Source organism: Microtus oregoni, unplaced genomic scaffold (genome assembly GCF_018167655.1).
Source record: "Microtus oregoni isolate MIOR12 unplaced genomic scaffold, Mior012 000036F_ref0000092, whole genome shotgun sequence".
In the NCBI taxonomy this organism is placed as follows: domain Eukaryota; kingdom Metazoa; phylum Chordata; class Mammalia; order Rodentia; family Cricetidae; genus Microtus; species Microtus oregoni.
The window spans coordinates 334814-360719 of NW_024543095.1; the positions used below are offsets into that span (position 1 = coordinate 334814).

Here is a 25906-nt window from a genome sequence, read left to right on the forward strand (position 1 = left end):
ATAAAACTGCCCAAGAGTTTAGCCTCTATCTTCTGTCGTGGGGGGCACTGGCAACTAAGGAAGGGTGGAAACTTTTGGGGGAGTGGGGCTCCCAGGCCAGTAGGAGATACAAGCATGCTAAGTGGGGTGGGAAAGGTAGGCTATCAGTTAAGCCCCTGGGGGCTCATGGCCCCTTCCCCCGCCCATCCAAATCTGGGAACTCAGAGGTCCTGAGACCCACCCCAGACACCTTTTCGAGGTCTCGGGCTTAGGACTCCATCTCTGGTGTAAAGGAGTTGCCCACGAGGGGGTTATTATTTCACCTCCACCCCTTCAAATCGTCTCAGGGCGGCGGCGGGGGGCAGACTGATGGCGAGGTTGCTTCTACAGCCGAGACTAGGAGTGGGCAGCGAAAAGAGCCAAGGACGTGAGACGCAAGAGTCCTTTATTGAGACCCTTCGGGGGGTGGAACGCCGAGCTGGGAGGCGCGGTGGTCTCTGCGCAGATCCTCAGCATCCCTTGCCTCCCGCTACAGATGCGCGCTCTGGATCAGGGTCTGATCAGTGTAGGCCTGTATCCGGAAAAGACAGCTTGGTGGGCGGGGATCTAAAAGAACAAACTCCCCACCCTCCGACAGCCAGCTTTCCTCAGGTAGCTGGGTTTTACTCGCGGACCCACCATGGTCCCCAAAAACTGTGCGGAACCAACCGTGGGAACAGAGTGCGCTTTTCCGCGCGCGCTAGGGGGCGCGCTTTGCGGCTCCTATTGAGTGACACCGGAGAGAGTGTCACTGGTGCCGGAGAGCGTCCTGGTGCCGCTAGGAAGGCAATCGCCCGAGACTAACCACTCCTCACCCCAAAGCCCTCGTCCTACTCTCTCACCTTCTGGCCCGTCCAGCCGCTCCTCCTCCAGCCCTGCGTTGCTCTCGTCCCCGTCTAAAGCCACCTCGTCATCCTCTTCATCCCCTGCGGCGCCTAGGTGGAAGGCAGGGCTGGTGATGTGGAGCCCCTGCTTTCCTGGTTGGAGCGCCCACCTCATACCCTTACGGCGGGTCTAAACTCCCTCAGCTCCCTCACCCGGCTGGAAGTCGATGGTCCGCAGCATTTCGGCCACGTGCTCCACGCTCACAGAGAATTGTTCCATGCTCTCATAGCCTGGCTCCGGCCGTCCTGCCAGCTCCACCTTCGACATTGCCCCGACCCTGTGATGGCCACAGGGCTCAGCAGAGGGACTCCTCCACTTCCTCAAGCCCCTCCCCAGATTAGATGGAAGGAAGCCATAGGGTCCCTTCCTTTCCCACCGCGCAGACCACTCACTTGTTGATCAGCTCCTTGGCCTGCTGCAGGGGAGAAAAGGAGGGCGAAGGTGAGCGCTGCGCCAGCAGCCCCGGCAAAGCCCCATTTCTGATTCTCACCAGTCCTGCGGGGTAGGTAGGGGCGTACATCCCAATTCGTTAAGGAGAGAGAGAGAGAGCGCGCGCGTGTAGAAGGGTGACTTTTCCCAGGTCGTGGTGACAAGAAATTACCGCAGGTAAGACTTGACCCGGCTACCCAGGCCCTGATTCCCGCCACCCTGGGAGCCTGCCTCCCTCCCTCTCCGCCCACCTGGAGGTAGAGAGCCATCTGCGGCTCCTCCATGGATTGGATGGCGGTCTCCACCAGCTTAGAGGAAACCTCCAAGTGGTCTCCATACTGACGGATGAGGCCTCGCACGCGCTGCAGCTTCTCCTCCTGCTCCTGGGCCAGCGCTTGCAGTAGCTCGCCCTTGCGCTCCTCCAGCACCGCGCACAGGGTCTCAAACCTCTGGTTTAACAGTTGCTTCTGCCTGCGACTGTTGTCCTGAAAGATTAGAACAAGCCTGAAGGAGGTCGCGGATGGCAGGGCATTTTATCCCTCTCCATCCCTTAAACAGAACTCTAGGAAAGTCCAGAAGGAAGGTGTGACTTCCTCCCATGCACAGAATCCAGCTCAGATCTTTTCAATTAACAATGACGACAACATATTTCAAAGCTATTTCTGGGAGCCATGTATGTCACTGGCCCTGGCTTGGCTTTTCATTAATTGCCACTTACTTCATAAAGGAAATAAAATGAGTTACTATCAGCATTATTTTAAAAGACTATTTGAGTTTTATATTTTTAATTTTTTGCTCTGCTATGAAATTAAGCTCTATTTTTAAATACAGACATTGGTTAGAGAGCTGGAGAGGTAGCTCCAGCTGTTAGTGTTTCTGCTCTTGCAGAGGTCCTGAGTTCTGTTCCTATAGCCATGCCAGAAGGTTCACAGCTACCTGTAACCCCAAGAGATCCAACAAGCTCTTCTGGCCTCTGCGGGCACTAACAGTCATGTGCACATGCCTGTACACACACAAATACACATAATTGAAAAGAAAACAAGGAATCTAAATTTCTAAAATTCATTGACTGGAAATACTGTCTCAATATTCAAATATATTTAGTTAATATGATATAATAAGGGCATATAATTATTTCTCACCACATAATTTTTAATTAAATGTATTCATTGACAATATCATATATATATGTGTGTATATAATCTGTGTGTATATAATCTGATTACTCTCACCTCCCAGCCTCTTTTATCTTTTAATATTTATTTTGCTTATTTATTTCCACAATTTTAGTTGTATTATTTTCTCTTTTTTTTAAATATTTATTCTATTTATTTATTATGTATACAATATTCTGTCTGTGTGTATGCCTGCAGGCCAGAAGAGGGCACCAGACCTCTTTACAGATGGTTGTGAGCCACCATGTGGTTGCCGGGAATTGAACTCAGGACCTTTGGAAGAGCAGGCAATGCTCTTAACCACTGAGCCATCTCTCCAGCCCTAGTTGTATTATTTTCAATTAAGTATATGTGCGTGGTGTGTGGGTGCCCATGGAGGCCAGAGGAATTGAATTCCCCTGGAGCTGAGTTACAGGCAGTTTTGAGACCTGCAGTGTGGGTGCTGGGAACTGAACTCTGGTTCTCTGCAATGGCAGTTCTTTCTCTTAACCCCTGGGCCATCTCTCCAGCCCCACTCACTTATTTTTGGTATGGGTCAAGTGGGCCATTGATGAGAAATCCTCCTGCCTCAGCCTCAGGGTACTGTCATTATTGTCTTGGGCTACTACGCCCTGCGTGCTTGCTTATTTATTTATTGTTTATTTATTTATAGCTAGGATCTCCATAAGTCATCCAGGCTGGCCTGAAACTTGTGCTTATTCTACCTCCACCCCTCGGACTAAGGACTATTCTGTCCCCTTTGTCCTCCCAGCCCAGGCTCACCTCAATGGTCTGGCACACCTCCTCCATCTGCGTGATCACTGCTTGCACGCGGTCATTGCCTGCCACCAGCATCGCGATGCCATCGCTCAGCTCGCTCTGTCACACACATGGGCCAGCTCTTAGAGCTGGAAGCTCTCTCCAGCAGCTGCTTCCCTCTTATCCCACGGGACTGTCCCCACCTCACCCATTCAAGGACATCTACAAAGATCTAGAAGTTTGGGAGCACGTTCTGTGGGTTCTAGAAGTCCCCCACCCCCAAATGTGAAGACACGTGACATTCTCTAATCACCTACTATATACCAGACTGTCCTAGGTGCTTTATCAGTAGCCATTAATTCTGAAAAATACTTAGGGCTACCCATTCAATTAACACTGCCTCCCTTCTATTCCTGCTATTCTGTGAGTCAGGTAGGATCACGTTAGACATATTCATCTTTGACCTCCCAGAGCATTCTGGGTTGGTGTGCTGTTTGCACTCTTCTCATGCAGTAATTCTTCTGAGAAATCCATCACCTGATCCATTCACTGGTTTTTCAAGAGTTGTTGATTTCTAAAGACTCTACTTTGTTCCTTGTCAAATCTATTTTCCTGTCTGTTTTTGGTTTGTTTTCTTGGATTGGACCTTTCTATATTGTCTAAACTGGCTTTGAATTTATGATCCTCTAGCCCCAGCCTCCCTAGTAGCTGGGGTTACAGTGTACACCACAACAGGCTGTTGTATGGTCATTTTACATGTTTTCAGTTCTGGAAATCTATCCAAGATTTTGTGCTAGACAAGATTTTGTTCATCTCCAATCCTACTTTTTGCTGTTATCTTATTTTATCTTTATTTTTCTTTAACAACAGGGTCTCCTTATATAGTCCAGGCTGGCTTGAAACTCCTTATGTAGCTTAGGCTGGCCTCATACTAGAGATCCTCCTGCATCCGTATCCTAAGTGCTGTAACTGCAGTGCTCAACCATGCCTGGCATTATTCCACCTTCTAAAAACATTGTGTGCACAGTGGATTTCAATAATTCCAGCATCTGAATTCCCCAAGTATTGCAGCCCGAGATGCCAGCTCCCAGGACCTCACCCAGGGCTGCAGAAAGAATGCCTTCAGAGTAGTGGGGCATAGAGAAAATTCCTATCCATCTGAGGGTCTTAGGGAAGGATTTACACATTCTGATGGTAATTTAAGAAAAAAGGAAGAAGCACAGACTCTCCTGAGGGTAACTTTCTCTTTTACTTCATCTTGAATAATCGCTTTCTTGACACTCTCTACAGAGTTATATCTCTTTACATACAGCTACATCTCGTTCTTCACATATCCCTCTTCTATACACACTTCTCTCTACTCTGACATTTCTTCACACGCTGCTACATTTCTCCTTTATATCTCTCACTCACACTATTCTGAATCACACACACCTCCACTCTCTCACACACTCACACAAACCATTCACACACTCACACACACACACTCACACACTCACACACTCATTCACACACTCACACAAACCATTCACACACTCACACACACTCACACACTCACACACTCATTCATACACTCACACACTTACACACACCTCCACTCTCACACACACTCACACACTCATTCACACACTTACACACACCTCCACTCTCACACACACTCACACAAACCATTCACACACTCACACACTTACACACATCTCCACTCTCACACACAAACACACTCACACAAACCATTCACACACTCACACATTCACTCACACACTTCCACACACCTCCACTCACACTCATTCACACACTCACACACTTCCACACACCTCCACTCTCACACACACTCACACACCTCCACTCACACACTCACTCACACACTCATTCACACACACACACTCTTACACACACCTCCACTCACACACACTCTTACACTCACTCACATACTCATTCACACACTCACACACAGTCACGCATAGTCACACACACCTCCACTCACACACTCGCACACTTCCTCTTAGAACAAACTCTGGACAATATGTAAATTACACTCTCAGGGTCACATAGCATTTCTTGAGTAAACAGCTGAGGCACAACCATTCTGATACACAAGGAATCGTGTGGTTTCTCTCAGGCTTAGAATGTCACACTGACCAGCTGGAAATGAGTAACCATGGCAACACTCAACTGTGCAGGCAAGAGGCATGGTCTGTCTGCATGTAGCCTGAGAGACATCATGGAGATTAACATTGAAATTCGGGACCTAAGCAATAAACAGTTGGCTGAAACTTGAACCTTGCATCGTAAGAGTGAGGTTTAGGAGTCCATGCAGAAAGTCAGTTACTGTGGGGACTTGTGTCTTAATGTTATCAGACTGACTTTAGGTCAACAGACACCTGGTAACTTGCCTGTGTGCATTTTTTTTTTTTTTGGTTTTTCGAGACAGGGTTTCTCTGTAGCTTTGGTGCCTGACCTGGAACTAGCTCTTGTAGACCAGGCTGGCCTCGAACTCCCAGAGATCCGCCTGCCTCTGCCTCCCGAGTGCTGGGATTAAAGGCATGCGCCACCACCGCCCAGCCTGTGTGCATATTTTGCACAAGCAATTAGTCTGTTTTGAATTTATTTTGAGGTCTAAAATCAGCTAATGGTGTGTGAAAGGCTGTCTTTGTAACTGAGAACAATGCAGTTTTCCTGTATCAGTCTGGGCCATGAAGGATCCTAGTATTATTTCTATTCATCAAACTTGTGCACACACTTAAGCAGACATCATCTTCCTGACCACCCACAGCTATAAGTGTGCCCAGTAGCTGGAATACACATGAGATAAGCACAGGCAGTGGAGAAAATACCCACAGCTGTTTTTAGGGAGGGAATATAGGCACAGGAGAAAAATTACAGACAGAAGCAGCCAGTTTTAGAGTCTGTGGCCCCGTAAGCCTTGATGAGGTTTTCTCCTTGAGTCTGACTCATCTGGTGGGTGGACACCTGAACTATCAGTGACCATCTGCTGTGTATTCTGTGACCTCTGGTCAAGGCACTGCTGCCAGCAGCTCTCAGCAGCCTGGGGTCTGAACTGTCATTGCTCTGCTCGCTGTGCTCACAGTCCATGCCTCTGTATGTCTTCAGCTGTGAATGACTGGTTGGTGGGTAGGAATCTAAGGTCAGCCTAAGGGTCTACACTGAAGGGATCTTCGTCCAGCTTAGCGTTTGCATCTCTTTCTGTCAAAAACCAGGCAATACAGTTGACTGCTTTGATCGCCTGGGACTCCCACCAGAGCTGAGGTGTTAGGAGTCTTAAAAGGCATCCCTCCCCACACACCTTCGGCAGGTTTCATGATATAACCACCTGACTCTAGCCAGCATGGTCGTTTGAGAAATGATATCTATTTTGTTTACAGTGGCTCTCTGACCCTGTCCTCCCCCCCCCCCCCCACTTTCTTTTCATGTCCCAACCAATCTGATTGTAAAGTGACAGCTATGGAGAAGCTAAAGGCGTGGCTAAAGACCCCTGAGGGTATGCAGTCCTCTGTGTTGCCGTGGCTGCTGCCACACATTAGCTAAGGCTGTGGTGACAGCAACCGTAGTATTCACCTTGTCAGACAAGTGAAGGATGTCAGGACCAGGGAGGTCAGGTGACTCCTTAAGGTTGCTGCAGACTCAAGAGTAGACCCGCGGCTTTGGCCCTGATCTGCTAGACTTCACCTGAGCAGAGTGAGAACTGCCCTATCCTAAACCCCCTTCCCGAGTCCCTCCCTGGCCAGATACCTTCTGGCGTTTGTAAATGGTGGGCAGAGGGGCCACCTCACAGTCCTTGTGGGCCCCGAAGACCTTGCAGAGAGAGCAGGTGGGCACCTCGCAGCTCAGGCAGTAGATGTTGATCTTCTCATCCTCGTGCTCCTCACACATGAGGTGCTGCTCAGCCTTGGAGTGCAGCGGCCTGAGGACCATGGACAAGGGAGTAGCAATTGTCAGGGAGCCAGGCTGTGACTGGCACTGGGGAAGAAAAGAGCCTCCAAGGAAGACTGGGCCCAAGAAGAGTCTATTGTAGGGGACAAAGAGGCCCGGCAGGACAGGAAGTCGTGGGAGCTGGTGAGATCAAGAACTTTGGGGTGGGCTTTGGTCACAGACCAGAGGGAGTAAGATTGAACATTTGACTCCAAAGACAAAGCCAGGCAGTGGTGGTGCACACATGCCTTTAATCCCAACACCTGGGAGGCAGAGGCAGGTGAATCCCTGTGAGTTTGAGGCCAGCCTGGTCTGTAAGAGCTTGTTCTAGGACACCTAGGACTGTTACACAGGGAAACCCTGTCTCGAAAAACCAAAAAAAAAAAAAAAAAGACAAAATCAGGCCTCCCTGGGTAGGAACCCAATCCCCTCCTCTTCTTTCCCCATTGTGTGTGTGTCCCTGTCTCCCATCAACCTCCCCCCCCCCCCCATGCTGGATAGTTTTAAGTCAATTTGATGCAGCTAAAGTCATCTGTGAGGAAGAAACCCCAATTAAAAAAGTGTTTCCATAAAATGGGGCTGCAGGCAAGCCTGTGGGGCACTTTCTGAATTAGTGGTTAATGGAGGAGGGCCCAGCCCATTGTGGGTGGGGCCATCCCTGGGCTGCTGGTCCTGGATTCCTATAAGAAAGTAGGGTGAGCAAGCCACGAGAAGCAAGCCAGTAAGCAGCACCCTCCATGGCCTCTGCATCTGCTCCTGCCTCCAGGTTCCCGCCCTGTTTGACTTCCTGTCCTGACATCCTTCGGCGATAGACTATGATGTGGGAGCATAAGCCAAATAAACCATTTTCTTCCCACGTGGTTTCTGGTCACAGTGTTTCATCACAGCAGTGGTAACCCTGACTAAACAGCCCCTCTAATCCCTGACAGTGCAGGCTCTTCCCTCCAGAGAGGCCAGTAGCCAGACATCTCACCGGGAGGATTCCTGCTTGTAGATGTCAATAATGTTCTCCACCAGGAGGTTCCGCTGCAGGCCATAGACCCCATGCCGGTCCAGGACAACCTCGTGCCTGCAAGATGGGCAGCGGAAGCGACCGCCCGAAGATACAGTTGTGGAGCCCCGGGATTGCCACAGAGGGTTAGAGGCCTGCAAGGACAGGAGACAAGACAACAGAAGCATAGTGAGGCATGAGGGAAGTGGTGGGCGCAGGAATGGTAAGGAGGAGGCATTAGCTCTTCTCTGCATCTGATGTCCCCCAGGAGCAGTCTGACAGGTGACTAAGATGGCTTCCTGCCTGTCTCTGCTTCATTCCTCAGTCCAGCACCTTGAGTGTCCTGCATGCAGAACCTCACTTTGGCCAAGGCCTGAGCAGTATTGGTTCTCAGTGGGGTCCAGCATGGAACTTTGGCAGAACGCTGATACAGACAAGGGGCTCACAGCATCACCAGTGTCCTCCAGCTTGGACCCCTATGGGCCACATGTAAGGTGTTTTGTGTGTGTGTGTGTTTGTTGTTGTTAATGTTTGTGCATGTGTGTGTGTGTGCGTGTTTCACAAGATCTTGTAAGATTATCTCAAACTTGGTGTATAATGGAGGATGACCTTGAATGGGATTATAGATGTGTCTCCCCCATTACCATCCCCCCCTCTCCATGGTCTTGTGTAGTCACAAAACTGGTCTTGAATGTCTATGTACCTGCCCCCGCCTCTCTGATGCTGGGATAATATACATAGCTTCTCTCTAGTCCTGGGCAGAGGCACACACACCAGGTGCTGAAGAGTGGAATAAAGAAATTGTGACCAGGGTCTGGGATGTGGCTCAGCTGGAGAGTGCTCGTCTAGATTTGATCTATAGCACTATATAAACAGGGCATAGCGGTACAGCTGGGAGGTAGAGGCAGGAGGATCTAAGCCAGTGAAAGTTCGAGCCGTCCTTTGAGATCACCCAAGGCCAGCCCGGGGTGCATGAGGCCCTGTCTAAAAAAGAAAAAGAAAAGAAAGGAAAGGGCCGGGCGGTGGTGGCGCACGCCTTTAATCCCAGCACTCGGGAGGCAGAGGTAGGCGGATCTCTGTGAGTTCGAGACCAGCCTGGTCTAGAGAGCTAGTTCCAGGACAGGCTCCAAAGCCACAGAGAAACCCTGTCTCGAAAAACAAAAAACAAAAAACAAACAAAAAAAAAAAAAAAAGAAAGGAAAGGAATGGAAAGGAAAGGAAAGGAAGGCTGGACACAACAATGCATGCCTTCGGATCTACATGGGAGGATAACCTGTCTCAAAAACAAAAAAACAAAACAAAAAGTAAAAAAAGAAACTACAATTAGCTGGATAATTGTGGGAAGTTGCTTCCGGCACTGTGAGTCAGGACACATAGACCCTTGCACAGCCCTTGACAATGCTTTCTTCTAGTATTCAGCCTTAGTAAAGTTACAGGTTGCATGGGATTGCTCACTTTGCATCTGACGTTATGCGAAGGCTACAGCAGTTACAGGGACATCGCAATGAAGGCCTAGCGAGGCCCTTACACCGTGTTTCTTAGAGATGTGCTCCAGGCGACCCTAAAGGGGTATCCAGCTACACAGAGCTGACTGATGATGATCACCTGACCCGATGCAACCAATCAAGGATTCTCTCCCTGAATTTGGCTTGAAATACAGAAGCCAAGCTTAATACTGTAAAGGCTCATGGGATTGGGCTAAGAACTCGTCTGGAACCCATGTTGTAGGAGAGACTCCCTATTCCACAGTTGCTCTCTGACACCCACACTCATGCCCACTGTCATTCACTCACCCACATAAGTAAATAAATGTAAGAAATATATATATAAAGCATTTTTAAATCTTGTTTTGTTTTTATTTTTTTTAAAAAATCTTTATTTATTATGTATACAGTGTTCTGTCTGCATGTATGCCAGAAGAGGGCGCCAGATCTCATTACAGATGGTTGTGAGCCACCATGTGGTTGCTGGGAATTAAACTCAGGACCTCTGGAAGAATAGCCAGTGCTCTTAACCTCTGAGCCATCTCTCCAGCCCCCTTGTTTTGTTTTTCAATACAGGGTTTCTCTGTAGCTTTGGAGCCTGTCCTGGAACTAGCTCTTGTAGACCAGGCTGGCCTTGAACTCACAGAGCTCCGCCTGCCTCTGCCTCGTGAGTGCTGGGATTAAAGGTGTGCGCCACCATCGCCCGGTTTATATAAAACATTTTTGTCGAGAAGCAGAGGTGAACAACTGGCAGGGATGCTCCTGCATTCTTTTCTTCGGAAACAGATGGTCTGAGTTGGCAAGACCCGTAGTATAAAGACTGCGTCGAGGCCCCACCTGGTGGGGTGTGGCAGGTGACTGTGCTCTGGAGCAGTAGGTACAAAGGTTTTGTGCCGCACTGGGAAGGAGCCACGCCCTCTCTTTCCCATTTTTCCTTTTCTCCTATTTGAAGTGTAGACTTGTGCAGAAGGACCGTGCGGAGTCAGGATGTAGTAGACACCCATTGAGAAAGGCAAGGAAGTCAAGGAGCAAGAGTCTCAGGGGGCAATCCCAGATGGCCCTTCCGGCTTGCACTTTGGAGAAAAATCAAGTGTCTTCCTCCCTAAGTTACTGCTCACTTGAGGCATGGGCGTGCTTGCTCCTAGTGGTCTAGCCCAAGGCTTTTCGAATATTAAGTATTTTAATATTTAATTTAATATTAAGTATTTAATACTGAGTTACATACCCCAGCCCTTAAAGCCAGTTGTTTACAGTAAAAATCCCAACCTGATCAGCTAGAGCAGTGGTTCTCAACCTCTGGGTCGAGACCCCTTTGGGAACTGAATGGCCCTTTCACAGGGGCCACCTAAGACCATTGGAAAACATAGATATTTACATTTTGATTTATAATAGTAGTGAAATTAGTTATGAAGTAGCAACAATAATGATATGGTTGGGGCTGGAGAGATGGCTCAGAGGTTAAGAGCATTGCCTGCTCTTCCAAAGGTCCTGAGTTCAATTCCCAGCAACCATATGGTGGCTCACAACCATCTGTAATGGGGTCTGGTGCCTTCTTCTGGCCTGCACGTTTACATGGAAGAAATGTTGTATACATAATAAATAAATAAATATTTAAAAAAAATAATGATATGATTGGGTCACCACAACATGAGGAACCGTATTAAAGGGTCGCAGCGTTACGAAGGTTGAGAGCCACTGAGCTAGAGAATCATGAGCTCATAGAACAAAGGAAACAGTAGACCCCTTGACTTGGCATATCTCCAGGGGGTTTCTAGTAGACTCCTTGTATACCAACTGGAGGATGGGTAAGGCAATATCCAATATTCCATGGCTGTGGGGAGCTGGGACGTTGCAGTGTTGCAGGTCTGCAGCCCAGTCATCTTGGGCTGGTTGTAGTTCTCTGTACAGCCGTCCACTGCTCTGCATTGGCTGTCCACTGCTCTGCACGGCCGTCCACTGCCCTGCACGGCTGTCCACTGCTCTGCACGGCCGTCCACTGCCCTGCACGGTCGTTTGCTGCTCTGCACGGCCGTCCACTGCCCTGCACGGCCGTCCACTGCCCTGCACGGCCGTCCACTGCCCTGCACGGCCGTCCACTGCTCTGCACGGTCGTCCACTGCTCTGCATTGGCTGTCCACTGCTCTGCACGGCCGTCCACTGCTCTGCATTGGCCGTCCACTGCCCTGCACGGCCGTCCACTGCCCTGCACGGCTGTCCACTGCTCTGCACGGCCGTCCACTGCTCTGCACGGCCGTCCACTGCTCTGCATGGTCGTCTGCTGCTCTGCACGGCCGTCCACCTCTCACTGCTGCATTCGACCTAATATCCATCCCTGTGGCTACTGGGCAAATTTCTTTTGTGATGTACAGGCATACCACGGGCTTCCACTACCTCCCCAAATTAAAGATGTCATCCAATAACACTCGGTGCACGTGACAGATTTCGCAACTTAACTGTAACCCCCTTACCTGATGTTTCCACAAAGATATTTTATTTTATTTAAAAAAAAATTTGAAACTGTCTCACTATGGAGCTTTGTCTGTCCTGGAACTCATTCTGTAGACCAGGCTGGCTTCAAATTCACAGAGATCCGCCTGCCTCTTCCTCTCAAGTGCTGGGATTCTGATTTTTCCCTCTTGAAGTAAGAAAGTATTTAACTGAAGCTCTCAAATGGGACACTTGAATTTTAAAAGACTAGATTTTAAAAGAGATTGATCATTTTAAAGGAACTGAAATTGTAATGTGTTTGAATATGTAAAGACTGTTGTACTTTTAAAGTTATTTAACATCTTGAGGATGAATAAGAAAGGAATGGTTGTGGCTTAATATTGTTGTATTTCTGTGTTTGTGTGTCCGGATGTCAAGGGGTCAGTTGTATTGGGTGGTTTTGTGTGTCAACTTGACACAAGCTAGGGTCATCAGAGGAAGGAGCGTCAGCCGAGGAAATGCCTCCTCGAGATCCAGCTGTAGGCATTTTCTCATTTAGTGATCAACGGAAGAGGGCCCAGACCACTGTGCCATCCCTGGCCTGGTGGTCTTGGGTTCTCTAAGAAAGCAGACTGAGCAAGTCATGAGGAGCAAGCCAGTAAGCTTCCCCTTCATAGCCTCTGCCCTGTTTGAGTTCCTGTCCTGGCTTTCTTCAGTGATGAACAACGAGGAAGTGTAAGCCACATAAACCCTGTCCTCCCCAGCTTGCTCTTTGGTCATGGTGTCTTGTCACAGCAGTAGGGACCCTGGCTAAGACAAGTTGGTACCAGTGCAGTGGGGTGTTGCTGGGACTGACCTGGCCATGATTTGGGGAGGTCTGTGGAAGGACTTTGGAACTTTGGGCTAGAAGAGCCACTGAGTGTTCAGAGCTCAGTGGGACATTCCTTAGGAGCTTGGAAGGTAAGATGTTGAGAGCAGGGCAGAGGATGGAGGCCTGGCTTGTAAAGTTTAAAGACTCTCAGGGGCACTTGCTTTTTCCAAATTAAGACCCCGTGGTTCTAATTACCTGGGGCTGAAGAATCAGCTGTGGTTAACAAGATACCAGGACTACTAAAGCAAAACTTGTTTGCTGGGATACTCGATGCTGATCGGCTGGAGCTAAGAAATGAGCGGTGGTTAAGAAGAGACCAGCCTCACTGATGTGAAATCTTCTGGGAACTGTTTCCAGAGCACAGAGCAGCTATGCTACAGGCCGCCAGGAAAACTTGCTACTCTCCCTCTTTACTCTTCCTCTTCTTGACACTCAGACACATGAGACTCACTGTTAGCATTCTACCCGGTGCTGAGGGCCAGCTGTGGTCAAACACAGGCTCTCTAGGCTTCCCGGATGTTGTTGAGTCTAATCTAATCCCCAAGAGCCTTTTGTAAAGACAGTGGACAAACCTGGTCACGTTGCTGCACACCTGACTTGTGAGGCCGAGGACCAAGGTCAACTTTGGCTGTAAGAGACCTACTCTACAAAAGGGTGTGTGTGTGTGCGTGTGTGTGTGTGTGAGTGTGTGTGAGTGTGCACGCACGCATATATGCATGCATGCTCTGAGATAGCCCAGTTGGTAAAATGCTTGCCTCACAAGCATGGGGATCTGAGTTCAAAACCCAGAACTCACGAAAGCGCGGGGCATGGTGGCGCATGCTTGTAACCCCAGCAGTATTTTCCAGGCAACAGCGATGCATTCTGGGTGGTGGCACCTCCCGCCTTTTTTTCCCTCCTCCCTTTTTACTTCTTTTTTCTTTTTTTCCAAGACAGGGTTTCTCTTTGTAACAACCGTGGCTGCCCTGGAACTCACTTTGTAGACCAGGTTGGCCTTGAATTCACTGAATCCACCTGCCTCTGCCTCTGCCTCTGCCTGCTGAGTGCTGGGGTAAAGGCAGGTCCCACCACTACCCATCTTTATCTTTCTTTTTCTCTGAGATTAAAAGTGGGTACCACAGTAACTAGACTTTTTTCTTTTTAAGACAGTAACCCAGGCTGGCCTCAAACTCCATTGTGTAGCTGAAAATGACTTTGAATTCGTAATCCTCCTGCCTCCACCTTCCACGTGCTGGCTTTGCTGTTGGGTACCACCACACCCAGCTTCTTATCAGTCCCAAATTTCTTACAAGAACTCTGGGGTTTGGAGAAACGGATCGAACAGAACAAAAGAGGGCGCTAGAGTGCCATAGTAAAGAAGAACCAACAAAGTGAGGTTTGTGAGACCCAAACTGAGTTTGCTGTTGGTTTACAGGGTCTGATATTGAAGGTGCCACTTGAGGAGGGCTTGAAGTCAGGGTAGACAAGCAGCCAAGAAGGAGGGTCTGGAAAGGGCTTCGGGGGAGGGAGGGACTGCAGGAGCCGAGGGTGGGGGCAGGGAGGAGCTGGAAAGATGGGGGTCACCCTAGAAGGCTTTTGAATCTGTGAGGATCTAAACTTGATTTCCTGGGCTGGGTTTCTAGACTGGGAGTGGACAGGGAGAATGTCTGAACTTATAGTTAACATGGATGGGCAAAGGCAAGGGTCGGATAGGAGGCAAATGGGGTGAGCGGCACAGTCAAGGCCAGGTCACGGGATGTTGGTGGGCAGCAATCTAAGAAAAGTCATGACTGAGAGGTGGGATTTGGACTAACCGGAGTCTGGACATGGGGAGAGGAGGGAGGTGGGGGATTCTGGGGTTGTAGACTTGGGTGACTGGGGAGATGCTGTGCTCCAGGCATAAGACTCACCCGAGGGTCACAGACTCGGCAAGATCCATGAAGAGAGTTCAGGGAGTCTGTGAACTCAGACAGGATGGCATCTTCACTTTCACTGACTTCTAGTGGAACTGAGTGTCTGCCCCAACGGCGAAGCCGTACTACAAACCACAGCAGCTCAAACGGCACCGGTGCTTCACCACAGAAATCAGCTGTTTTCATGTGTTTCCCTTGGATAACTTCTCTTCGTGGTATTAGGCCCTCTGCTGATTTCATGGCTTGTTCATTTGTTTTTGGTGGCTTTGAGATAGGGTCTCCGTGTAGCCTTGGCTGTCCTGAGACTTTGTAAACCAGGCTGACTTCAAACTCACAGATCCACCTGTCTCTGCCTCCCCGGGGCTGGGAATCAAAGGTGTAGACCACCTCACCTGACAAAACATTGGTTTTAGAATAGAACCATAGCTAGTGTGGTGGCTCATGACTTTAATCCCAGCACTTCGGTGTCAGAGGCAGGAGGATCTCTGCGAGTTTGGGGTCAACCTCCAAGCTTGGCAATGCTACATGGTGAGACTTTGTCTCAAAAGAAAGAGAGAGAGAGAGAGAGAGAGAGAGAGAGAGAGAGAGAGAATAAAAGGAACCACGAGCTTCTTGGCCCTTTGTCAGGGATCCTGGGCTTTACAGTTGGATCCACAGGAGGAAAAGAAAATTACTTCTGCCCTGACTGCAGGCCCCTAAACGTTGTCATCACAAATAGGAATTACAGATTCTAGGGTATTGGTGGAAACCTTAAGAAGTCTTCAAAAAGATGGAAATGTCTATTCTGGGCTAAGATCTCTCCAACTAGTTAATATCCAGTTAGCCAAATCTGTTCCCCTGCTCCTGCTTACCTCGCTGCTTCAGGAAACTGATTGCATGCTCGGTCATGTATCCTGCTCGGTCACGTATCCTGCCCTGTCATGTATCCTGCTCGGTCATGTATCCTGCTCGGTCATGTCACATAACTATCTTATTCTTCCCTTAAATGTCATACTCGGAAGCCGGGTGGTGGTGGGCAGGCCTTTAATCTCAGGAGGCAGAGGCAGGCGGATCTCAGTGAGTTCAAGGCCAGCCTGGGCTACAGAGTGAATTCCAGTACAGGCCCCAAAGCTACAGAGAAACCCTGTCTTGAAAAACAAAACAACAACAAAAGTCCTTTTCGGAGTCAGCCCCATGAAGCACAATTTCATGTGCTAACCGTGTGATGTGTGAAGGAAGTGCCATCACTCCAGGAAACACCTCGGTGGATGTCCCTGCCCTGTCTCCTTGTGTGACTGTAATATGTATTCCGTGTGCTCACCTGTATGACAGCCATGATCCCGCTCTACAGAATTTTGTTTGTGAAGGTGCCCAATCAATTGTAAAGTACTAAATGAACATGAGGTAAAATAATGACTGCACAGAGCCCTGGGCGTGAAATAACTGTTCTTTCTCCACTGTGAAGGTGAAAATGACATGGACAGGGCTGGTGGGGCAGTGATGCTTATGGTGTTCCATCCTCAGCACCACAGACAACAAAGAGAAAGGAGCAAGTGGTCTAGAATGTGTCTCAGTTGGCAGCATCTGCCTAGCATGCACAAGGGCTGGGTTTGATCTCCAGCATTGGATGAGCTGGGTGTGGTTGGCAGGTACGCCTGGACCAGCACTTGGGAGGATGAGATGTTCAAGGCCATTCTCCACCACATTTTGTGTTCAAGGCCGTCCTGGAACACAGGAGACCCTGTGTCAAAGAATGGAACAAGTAAAGGGAATTTAATTCTCGGCCCTTGCTCAAGGCTTTGACCAACCATGTTCAGAACTTTCTCTTGAGGGTTGCGTGATTCTTCTAGTCCCTTTGTCATCTATCTAGAGGAGCTCTGTACTGAAGTCACTCTGACAAATGTGTACGTATCTCACAGGGCCCATCCTCTTCCCCAGCTAGCCAGGGAATGCTAATATGGGCCCTGGATGAGCTACCACTGCAGACCTGAGGGTCTTGTAAAGTTTGTGAACCAGACCCTAGGTCGTAACTGGAGAAAGTACAGGAACACAATGGGCAGAAGACATCTGATGAAAGTGGCCCAGCAGTGGAAGAATCCAGATTTTACTACAAGCTAAAATGCTGGCTGAGAGAGACCAGGATACGCATGGCCTGCCCTGGAGGTGGAAAACAAGCCCCTCTGTGGCATACACAGGAACAGAATATTGTATACATAATAAGTAAATAAATAAATATTTAAAAAAAAAAGTGGTCATCCACACCAAGCATGGTGACTCCTGCTTGTGACCTAAAATTTGAGAGACAAAGGAGAGTCAAGAGTTCAAAGCCAGTCTCAGCTACATAGCAAGTTTGAGGCTAGCCTGGGTTACACGCATTCGTGTGTGTGTGTGTGCGTGCGCGCATGCACATGTGCTCATAGGTGTATAAGAGAGATGATCATTCATAATCATTGTAAAACTTCTTGGTGGAGAGTTCAAAACAGGGTTTCTCTGTGTGTATCCCTGACTGTTCTCGAACTTACTCTGTGGACTAGGCTGGCCTTGAATTCAGAGATTCTGCCTGGTTCTGCCTCCTGAGTGCTATGGTTAAACGTGTGTACCACTAACCGGCTTATTTTCTTTTCTTTCTTCTTTTTTTTTTAAATAAGACTCTTTTATCTTACATTAGATCTGGCCTCTTGATAATCTTATTTTTTCTTTTTAATATATTTATGGTTTATTTAACTTTATTTTATGTGCATTGGTGTGAAGTGTCAGATCCCCTGGAACTGATCTTCAGACAGTTGTGAGCTGCCATGTGGGTGCTGGGAATTGAACCCGGGTCCTTTGGAAGAGCAGTCAGTGCTCTTAACCACTGAGCCATCTCTCCAGACCCCTAACTGGCTTATTTTCATTTTGAATTTTTAAAAGCAGATTATTAAAGTTACAAGAGGTGTTCTTACTAGTTTAAACAGCTGGGAACTACGGAGTTGAGTCGCCACTCAGGCATAAGGACATGAGTTCAGATCCTGAGTACCCATGTAAGATGCGCGTAGTACCAGATATGTAACTAGTGCTGGGCAGGGTGATGAGAGATGGCCAGTGGGGACATCTGATGTCAACCTCTGTCCTCTGCATAACCGTGCTTACGCAACAGCAGAACTTGCACACGCGCACGTGCACACACACACACGCACGCACACACGCGCACATGCAAGCACATGCACACACACGCACGCACACACACGCACACACACGCACATATGCAAGCACACACATGCACGCACACGCACACACACGCACGCGCACACACACACTAAAGATGTGAGAACTAGTGAAGGGTGGGATGTCTCAGCAGTGGAGTTTTGTTCCCTGGGGAATTAAAATCCCAAACCCAAGCAAGGTCACTGTAGCTTGGCCTTGCAACAAATCAGATTCTCCAAAAGGAGACCGGGTAAAGGTGGGCTGGAGAAGCCCTGGTGTTCAGCTGGGGGTTGAGGCACAGCACTTAGAAGGCTGAGGCAGGAGGATTTCAGTCAGTTCTAGACCAGTCTCAGCTACATAGAACATATCAGGCAAGTCCAGCCAGAAATACATAGCAGAACGCTGCCTCAAAGAGCCAAAAATACAGCAGGCTTCTGGTACTTCTCTCGCTCTGTGTCTCTGTCTCTGTCTCTGTCTCTCTCTCTCTCTCTCTCACACACACACACAGAGGCATACACAGTCTGATATAGCCCAGGCTGGCCTTGAACTCACTACATAGAGCTAAGGGTGACTTGTGAAATTTCTCATCCTCCTGCCTCTACCTCTCAAGCGCTGGGACTGCAGGTGCAAACCATCACACCACCATGCCTGGTTTCTACAATGCTGGGGATCAAAATCAGGGCTTGGTGCCCAGCGGGAAAGCAGCCTGCCTTGCAGTCCAGAAGGTCTCTTTTCTGACAGTTCCCACTGTAAGGCCCTCCCTGCCTGGACTTCCTCCAAGAAGACGGCTCTTCCAGCAACCTCCTTCCAGTACCTTCTGGTTTTCTACTAAATGACAACAGGTTGCTTCTCAGAAACAAGTGCCCACAGCAAAGCGGAGGCAGATACCAAAATACTCTGAAGGCTTGCTTGAAAGGAGTTTGGATGAGAACCGGGTTTACAAATACAGACAGAAGCACACGGGGAGATGTTTATGTCAGTTTCCCACATCAACAGCTTTACTCTCCTCCAAATTTTTGGAGGCTGAGTGGGTGCGAGTGTGGGGAAGGAGAGGATTGGAGGGGCTAATGTCATATTTTGAAGTTTTCTGTTTCTTATTAGAGAAAAAGAGGATTAGAGCTTTAAATAGAATTAGAACAGCAACTAAGTAAAATAATAGGGAGATGAGGGCTTGAAGGTAATCAAGTAATACGTAAACATGAATTGGACATCGTGGTAAATACCTGTAATCACAACTCTGGGGCAACTTAGGCAGGAAAAGTGTTAGGAATTCAAGACCAGCTTCATCTACCTAGTGAGTGCCAGGCTAACTAATGCTATAGTAAGATTCTGTCTCAAGCAATGTTGATAAAGTAGGCAAAAATGAAGATACTTGTGTTGGGTGAGGCAGGATTAGATTACAGATGGTTTTCTCAAATCCTTAATCTTGATCCATAATTTCCTTTGAAAAACAGTGCCTCACATAGCCCAGGAGCTCGTCCAAATTGCTATATTGCAGAGAATGACCTCGATTCCCCTGTGTGTTGAGATTGTAATGTGGAGTTAGGGATTAAGTCCAGAGTTTTGTGTGTGCTGGGTGAGCATTTTATCAGCTGAATACACCCCAGCCTAACGCAACCACCACAATTCCTCCAACAAACACCAGACAACAACTCCTGAATGCAGACAAACATTTTAGCAGGTGGATTAAAGGGACTGTGGTCTGCTCATAACAATGGACCCTGTGCTGCTCTCTGAAACAGAAAACAGCTGGTGTGACGACTCACATCTGTGCTCAGGCCCTTGGGAGGCTGACATAGGAGGATCTTGAATTCAAGACCAGCCTGGATTTGGATTGGCCAGAGTAAGACCTTGTCTCAAGAGGAGCCAGCAGGACTAGGGGGACATTTGCCTCACAGCCCTAGGGGCTCTAGTTTGGTTCCCAGAACCCAAGTAGAGGTAGAAGAAGAGAACTGGCACTATGCAGTATACAGTGTTGTCTTCTGACTTCAACACATGTGCCCCACCCAAAATAATATATATATATATATATATATATATATATATATATATATATAAGCTAAAATAATATCAATGATAAAACAGAAGACATACTGTGTCTTCTATGTAGGGAACAAATAAAAAAAAATCAGGGCTGTGGTGGCAGGTGCCTTTAATCCCAGCACTAGGGAGGCAGAGGCAGGCGACAGTCTGGGTTAAAGGCTAACCTGGTCTACAGATTGAGTTCCAGAACATCCAGGGCTACACAGAAACAGCCTGTCTCAAAAAAACCAAAACCCAAACTAAAACAAAACAAAACAAGAATTGAACAAAGGTGTTTGGTGTAGTGTAAGTGTGTCTATATGTGCAAGCGTGTGCCTAGGTGTGGAAATTTCTATAAAGATTCTCAGAGAAGCTGGTAATGGTTGTGTTTGGTGAAGGGAATCTAAGATCTGAAGTTAGTGGCAGATCCATGCTATGAACTTCATGCTATGAGCTTCCAAGGCGTTTGAAAAAATGTACACATAAAAATTTAAGTGTGTTACACTGTTACCGTGTTCACGACTGCCAACTTTCTAGGCAGTGTTCTGAAGGCTTTCCTCCTCAGAGATCTGAAGATGGAGGAACTAAAAGTCCTATTCCCGTCGCCATACTTAGAAAACAGACTATCTGATTATGCCTAGAGTTGTCAAAATGTGGAGGCTATGTGTGAAAAACGAAATATGCTCATCTTTCAGACGGAGCTGAGATGCAAAGACACAGGTGTCGCTGGGTAACTGGGTCAGCCTCCCCCAGGCCTCCCCAAATAAAGCCTGGAGGAGCGAGCTGTCCGCTCTCGTCCCTGAGGAGAGCTGGTTGTTCTGCATCAGACCTACAGAACCATCTCAGGGCCCTGCGGGCCATGTTACCTCTCAAATAATCTACACAGGCTTGGGCCTCGTTCATCTGTTTTTGAGACAGGGTCTCATGTAACCCAGGCTGGCCTCAAATTTGTCATGCCTCCACCTCCTGGGTGTGGGATTACAGGTGTGAGCTGCCACACCCTGTTTACCTGGTGCTGGGATTAAACTCCGGGGTCTGGGCTTACTAGGCAGGCACTAAGAACATCCCCCACTTCTCATTTCTGCAAAGACAGGATTTTGGTGTGTTAAATGACGGATTAAGTGACCTCTCACCTCGGCCTCCTGAGCTGCACCACAGGTGTGCCACCAAATCTGCTTTGCACAGGGCTTGTCCCAGAACCTTCCTAGATCTCTCTGGGCCCAGATATGTATTCACATGCATTCACATGTATTCACATGCATTCACGCGTCAGCACTGTGCCTTGAAGAAGGAAGGTCACACGCTCACTATGCAGTCTCTCTAGTGGCTATTCCTGGACTCTGTGCTAGACACCTTATCATTTGGAAATCGATATTCTCCAGTTTGTTTGCTTGCTTTTCAGTCAGGGTCTCACTATATATAGCCTTGGGAGGCCTGGAATTCACTAGGTCGGTCTCAAACTCAGAAGAGATCCACCTGTCTCCAATATCTGAGTGCAGGGGTCAAAGGCATGTGCCACCATATTTGGCCCCTTGGCTGCTTTATTTTTTTTCTTTCAATACAGGGTTTCTCTGTGTAAGAGTCCTAGCTATTCTGAAACTCACTGTAGACCAGGCTGGCCTCAAACTCACAGAGATCCACCTGCCTCTGCCTCCCGAGTGCTGGGATTAAAAGTGTGTGCACCATCACCACCCGGCCCCTTGGCTGCTCTTTACCAAATACTTTCCTTAGTGCTCCAGATGTTTCTTTGACTTCACATATTTTGGGTTCTCTGCCTTGGGGTCAGAGAGATGGCTCAGTCGGTAAAGTTGCCTGTCAAGTCTGATGTTCACTTAGTGGAAGCTCTTCACACATGTGCCACACACACACACACACAGAGAGAGAGAGAGAGACAGAGAGAGAGAGAGAGAGAGGGAGAGAGAGAGAGAGACAGAGAGAGACAGAGAGAGACAGAGAGACAGAGACAGAGAGACAGAGACAGAGAGACAGAGACAGACAGAGAGAGAGAGAGAGACAGAGAGACAGAGACAGACAGACAGACAGAGACAGAGAGACAGAGACAGACAGAGAGAGAGACAGAGACAGAGAGACAGAGAGAGAGAGAGAGAGAGAGAGAGAGAGAGAAAGCAGTAGATGTGTCTGTATAAACACACGGGAAAGATGTCTTTTCTGGATATTTCAGCTTAAGAGGCATCAGCTTTTCAGACCAAAGGAGAAACCAGGCCGGTGGGAAAGGCATAACCGCTTACGCAGAGCTAGTTATGTAGCCTAGGCTGGCCTCAAACTCATGACAATCATGCTTCCAGGATTACAGGAGTGCACCACCACACCTGGCAAGAATTTTTGGTTTTATTTGTTGGTTTGAGACAGGGTCAGAACAACATGCCGTCTAGGACCCCAGACAGGGGGATTCAGGTCTCAACAGCCAAATAATGGCAGGTTTGGACACCCAGGATGAAAGGAACTCTGAAGAGAACTCAAGGGGACAGTGGCAGGAGATTTTGGAGTGTTGGCTACTTAGTGAAAGGGGCAGAAGACAGACAGGGCATATAGACACACTGTGATGGCCTAACAGCCCAGTATTGCCTTCAAACATCCTAACCCCAGGTGTTGTGGAATATTACTTTAACTGTGAAAAGGTGTGCTGCTTTTGTTTATGCTGCATTTGTTTAATTGTGTGAAGGTGTGTCATTGTTGCATGTTGCCTGCCTAAAGCACCTGGGTCTGATAAAAAGCTAAATGGCCAATAGCTAGGCAGTAGAGGGATAGGCGAAGGTGGCAAGCAGAGAGACTAAGCAGGAGCAGGAATCTAGGCTTGAGAGAGATCAAAAAAGAGGAAACACCCAGAACCAGGCAGCCACTGCCAGCCAGGCACACAAGCAGGAATAGTAGGCTATACAGAATGAAAGACAGGTAAGAAGCCCCTAGGCACAGTGTAGATGAAGCGAAACAGGTTAAATTAAGTTATAAGAGCTAGTGGGATAAGCATAAGGCCGAGCATTCATAACTAATAAGAGATTCTGTGTCATGATTTGGGGGCTGCCAGTTTGAGAAAGCCTGCTACACCAAGGAGTCTAAATTCTCAGTGAAGTAAGACCCGCTGTGTTGAGGGTGGAGAGGCAGCCCAGCCATTTTGAGCACTTGCTGCTCTTTCAGAGTGCCAGCTCCCACATCACGGACTCTGCAGCTCCAGGGAGTCTGACACCCTCTCCTGGCTTCTGTGGGCACCTGTATGTACACACACGCACGCACGTGCACACACACACACACGCACACATACACATTAGTATTTTTACAGATAGTTTGTGTTGGAGCTTGTATAGATCAATGGTAGGGTGCGTGTTTAGCACACAGTGCCCAAGATTAACTACAGCACCAAAGAGAGAAGGGAAAAGGGGGCGTGGAAACTCTGCTCAACTCATTTCCTTATAGTCTGTGAAAAGCAGGAATAATTCTTTTAATTTTTTAAAGATTTATTTTTTGTGTATTTCGCCTGCATGCATGGTGCCCATGCAGGAAGGGTTTAGAGGGGGACATCAGATCCTCTGCGATTGGGGTTACAGCTGGTTGTAAGCTACCTTGTGGAGACTGGGAACTGAACCCGAGTTGTTTGGGAGAGCAACAAGTGTTCTTAGCTGCTGAGCCATCTCTCCAGCCCTACACACTTTTTTTTTTCTTTTTGAGACAGGGTCTTGCTGTGTATAGTCCCTGCTTATGCTGGTATACTTGTTCCGTAGACCAGACTAGCCTGCAGTTTGTGCTGCTCCTCCCAGGTGCTTCTGCACACCTGTGTCCTGTCCCTTCGCTCTCCCCGACCTCTGACTGGGTCTATAGCCTACTCGAACCTCTACAAATGACACAGAGCAGGGACGCAAGCCTATGAATTTACCAGGAATTCTGGCATCTGCATTTATTTGGTTGGTTAGACAGGGTCTCATAGCCCAAGCCAACATTAGCTCATTCTGCTACCATCTCCCAAGGCTGGGATTGCAGCCATGCATCGCCATGCCAGGCTTTTTTGTTTTTATTTTTGAAATGTGTGGACAGAATGATATCAGTGACTTATAACTTAGCTATGCCCGGCCTCATGACCACAGCTACATAGGCATTTCTGGGAAGTACCATTCTGCTTCTGCTTTCTGTCTGTCTGTCTATAAGTCACCTGAGTGTTAGTTAGTCCATGAGCCTCTTTACCAGATCAGAAAGGCTCACAGGTGTGAGACTGGGGAGACTTCCTGCTTCCCTGGGCCACTGTGTCTAACCAGCTCCATCAAGGACAGACGAGCTCTGTGCATATGCCTTCTGATGGCTTTATTTTTAATTTTAGTTTTTTTCCTTTCTTTTCTGTTTGAGACAGGGTCTTGTAGGTTGGTCCATAATTTACTGTGTAAACCAGGTTAATCTAAAAATCATAACAATTGATCGTCAAGCCACGGTGGTGATGTCTCTCTAATCCCAGCACCAGGGGGACAGAGGCAGGAGGATCTCTAAGAGTTCGAAGACAGCCTGCTCTACATAGTGAGCTCCTGGACAGCCAGGGCTACATAGAGATTGTCTCAAAAACAAAACAAAATAATGACAGTCCTCCTGCCCCAGGCCCCTAAGTGCTGGAATTGCAAGTGTACACCACCATACCCAGCTTTTATTTTTAAGGGTGTGTGTGTGCACTCACGTAAATGGAGGTCAGAGGTCAGCTTTCAGGAGTCCTCTCTTTCACCACGTTATGTTTTGGGGATCAAATTCAGGTTGTCAGGTTTGATAGTAAGTGCCTTCAACAACTAACCATCATGTTGACCCTATTATTTTTTAGTTCCTCAGTATTTCATTGATCTCTTCTACAGTTAAAAAAAAAATCAAAGCCTCCAAGTAAACAAAATCCAGTAAAGCTCCCACAAAACCCAGGCAGGACCACTCTTCCTTGGCAGTTCCTGCCAGTCCCCCTCAGATGCCACTGTCTAGCTGCTGTGGACATGGGCTGAGCTTGCCAGCCTCAGGGCACCTGCTGACTCATGCTTACTCCGGGATCCTAGGACCCCAACTCTCCTGCGGCTCAGTCAGGGCAGCTTTGCCTCCTCCCACCTGTAGGAGCTCCTACTCATGCCCTCCCAGCCGTCCCGGGGCCCACCTGGAAGACATCGTTGGCACACTTGCGGCACAGGTTGTGCTGGCAGGGCAGGATCACCACGGGCTTGGAGAACATCTCCAGGCAGATGGGGCAGATGAGCTGCTTCTCCAGGTTGTCCATGCTGTGTGCATCCCCGAGCAGCGGCTTGAAACCCACCGTGAAGTTCATCCCTTGGCGCTCTCGTGCCTGCCTTGGCTGTGGCCCTGTTCCCGGCCTTCCCGCTGCCTGTGCGCCCCTTCCTGTCAAACTCTAGACTGTGGATTCTTAGGATCCCTGCTATTGCTCCCTCTTGAGTGATGTCTCCTGTCTCTTCCTCTAACAGCTCCTCTCGCCTCTGGCTATTTCCAGACTCTTCTGTCTGCGCCCCTTGCTCAGAAGCCTCTCCAGGCACTTGTCGCTTTAGCTCCCCTAAACCACCCTTTGTCCACTCTGCAGGCAGTACTGTTTGTCCCTTACTCCCCAGAGAGATTAATATTACTGTGGGGGCAGGGAGACATGGGGCATCTGTGTGACATTCCAGTTCCCAATTTAGCTCGTGTAAGGCGAGCCACAGCTGTCCCGGACCGAGTGACCCTGACTCACTCAGGAACCAGTGGCTTTCTTGAGCAAGAAGAGCAGGGGCGTCACGGCTTTTAGTGGAAGGCAGGCCAGCAAAGATGTGGGGCTCACTCGTCACTGGGAAGGTTCTGGCTTGAGACCTTATTCCAAATAGTGATGATACAGTCTCCAACAGACCCTAGAGAAAGAACTTTTTTGT

At 48.4% G+C, this 25906-nt stretch overlaps 1 protein-coding gene across 1 annotated transcript; it reads right to left on the reverse strand.

Annotated features, from left to right (window-relative positions):
• Window positions 1-407: 407 nt before the first annotated feature.
• On the reverse strand, window positions 408-25594 carry LOC121432993 (tripartite motif-containing protein 54). Its single transcript, XM_041631214.1, has 9 exons — window positions 25150-25594; window positions 8149-8321; window positions 6996-7167; window positions 3270-3365; window positions 1584-1817; window positions 1296-1318; window positions 1056-1180; window positions 861-953; window positions 408-550 (listed from the first exon to the last, which is right to left on the reverse strand). Exons 1-9 carry the CDS (start codon window positions 25315-25317, stop codon window positions 540-542), a joined length of 1095 nt encoding a protein of 364 aa, XP_041487148.1. The 5' UTR covers window positions 25318-25594; the 3' UTR covers window positions 408-539.
• Window positions 25595-25906: the final 312 nt, after the last annotated feature.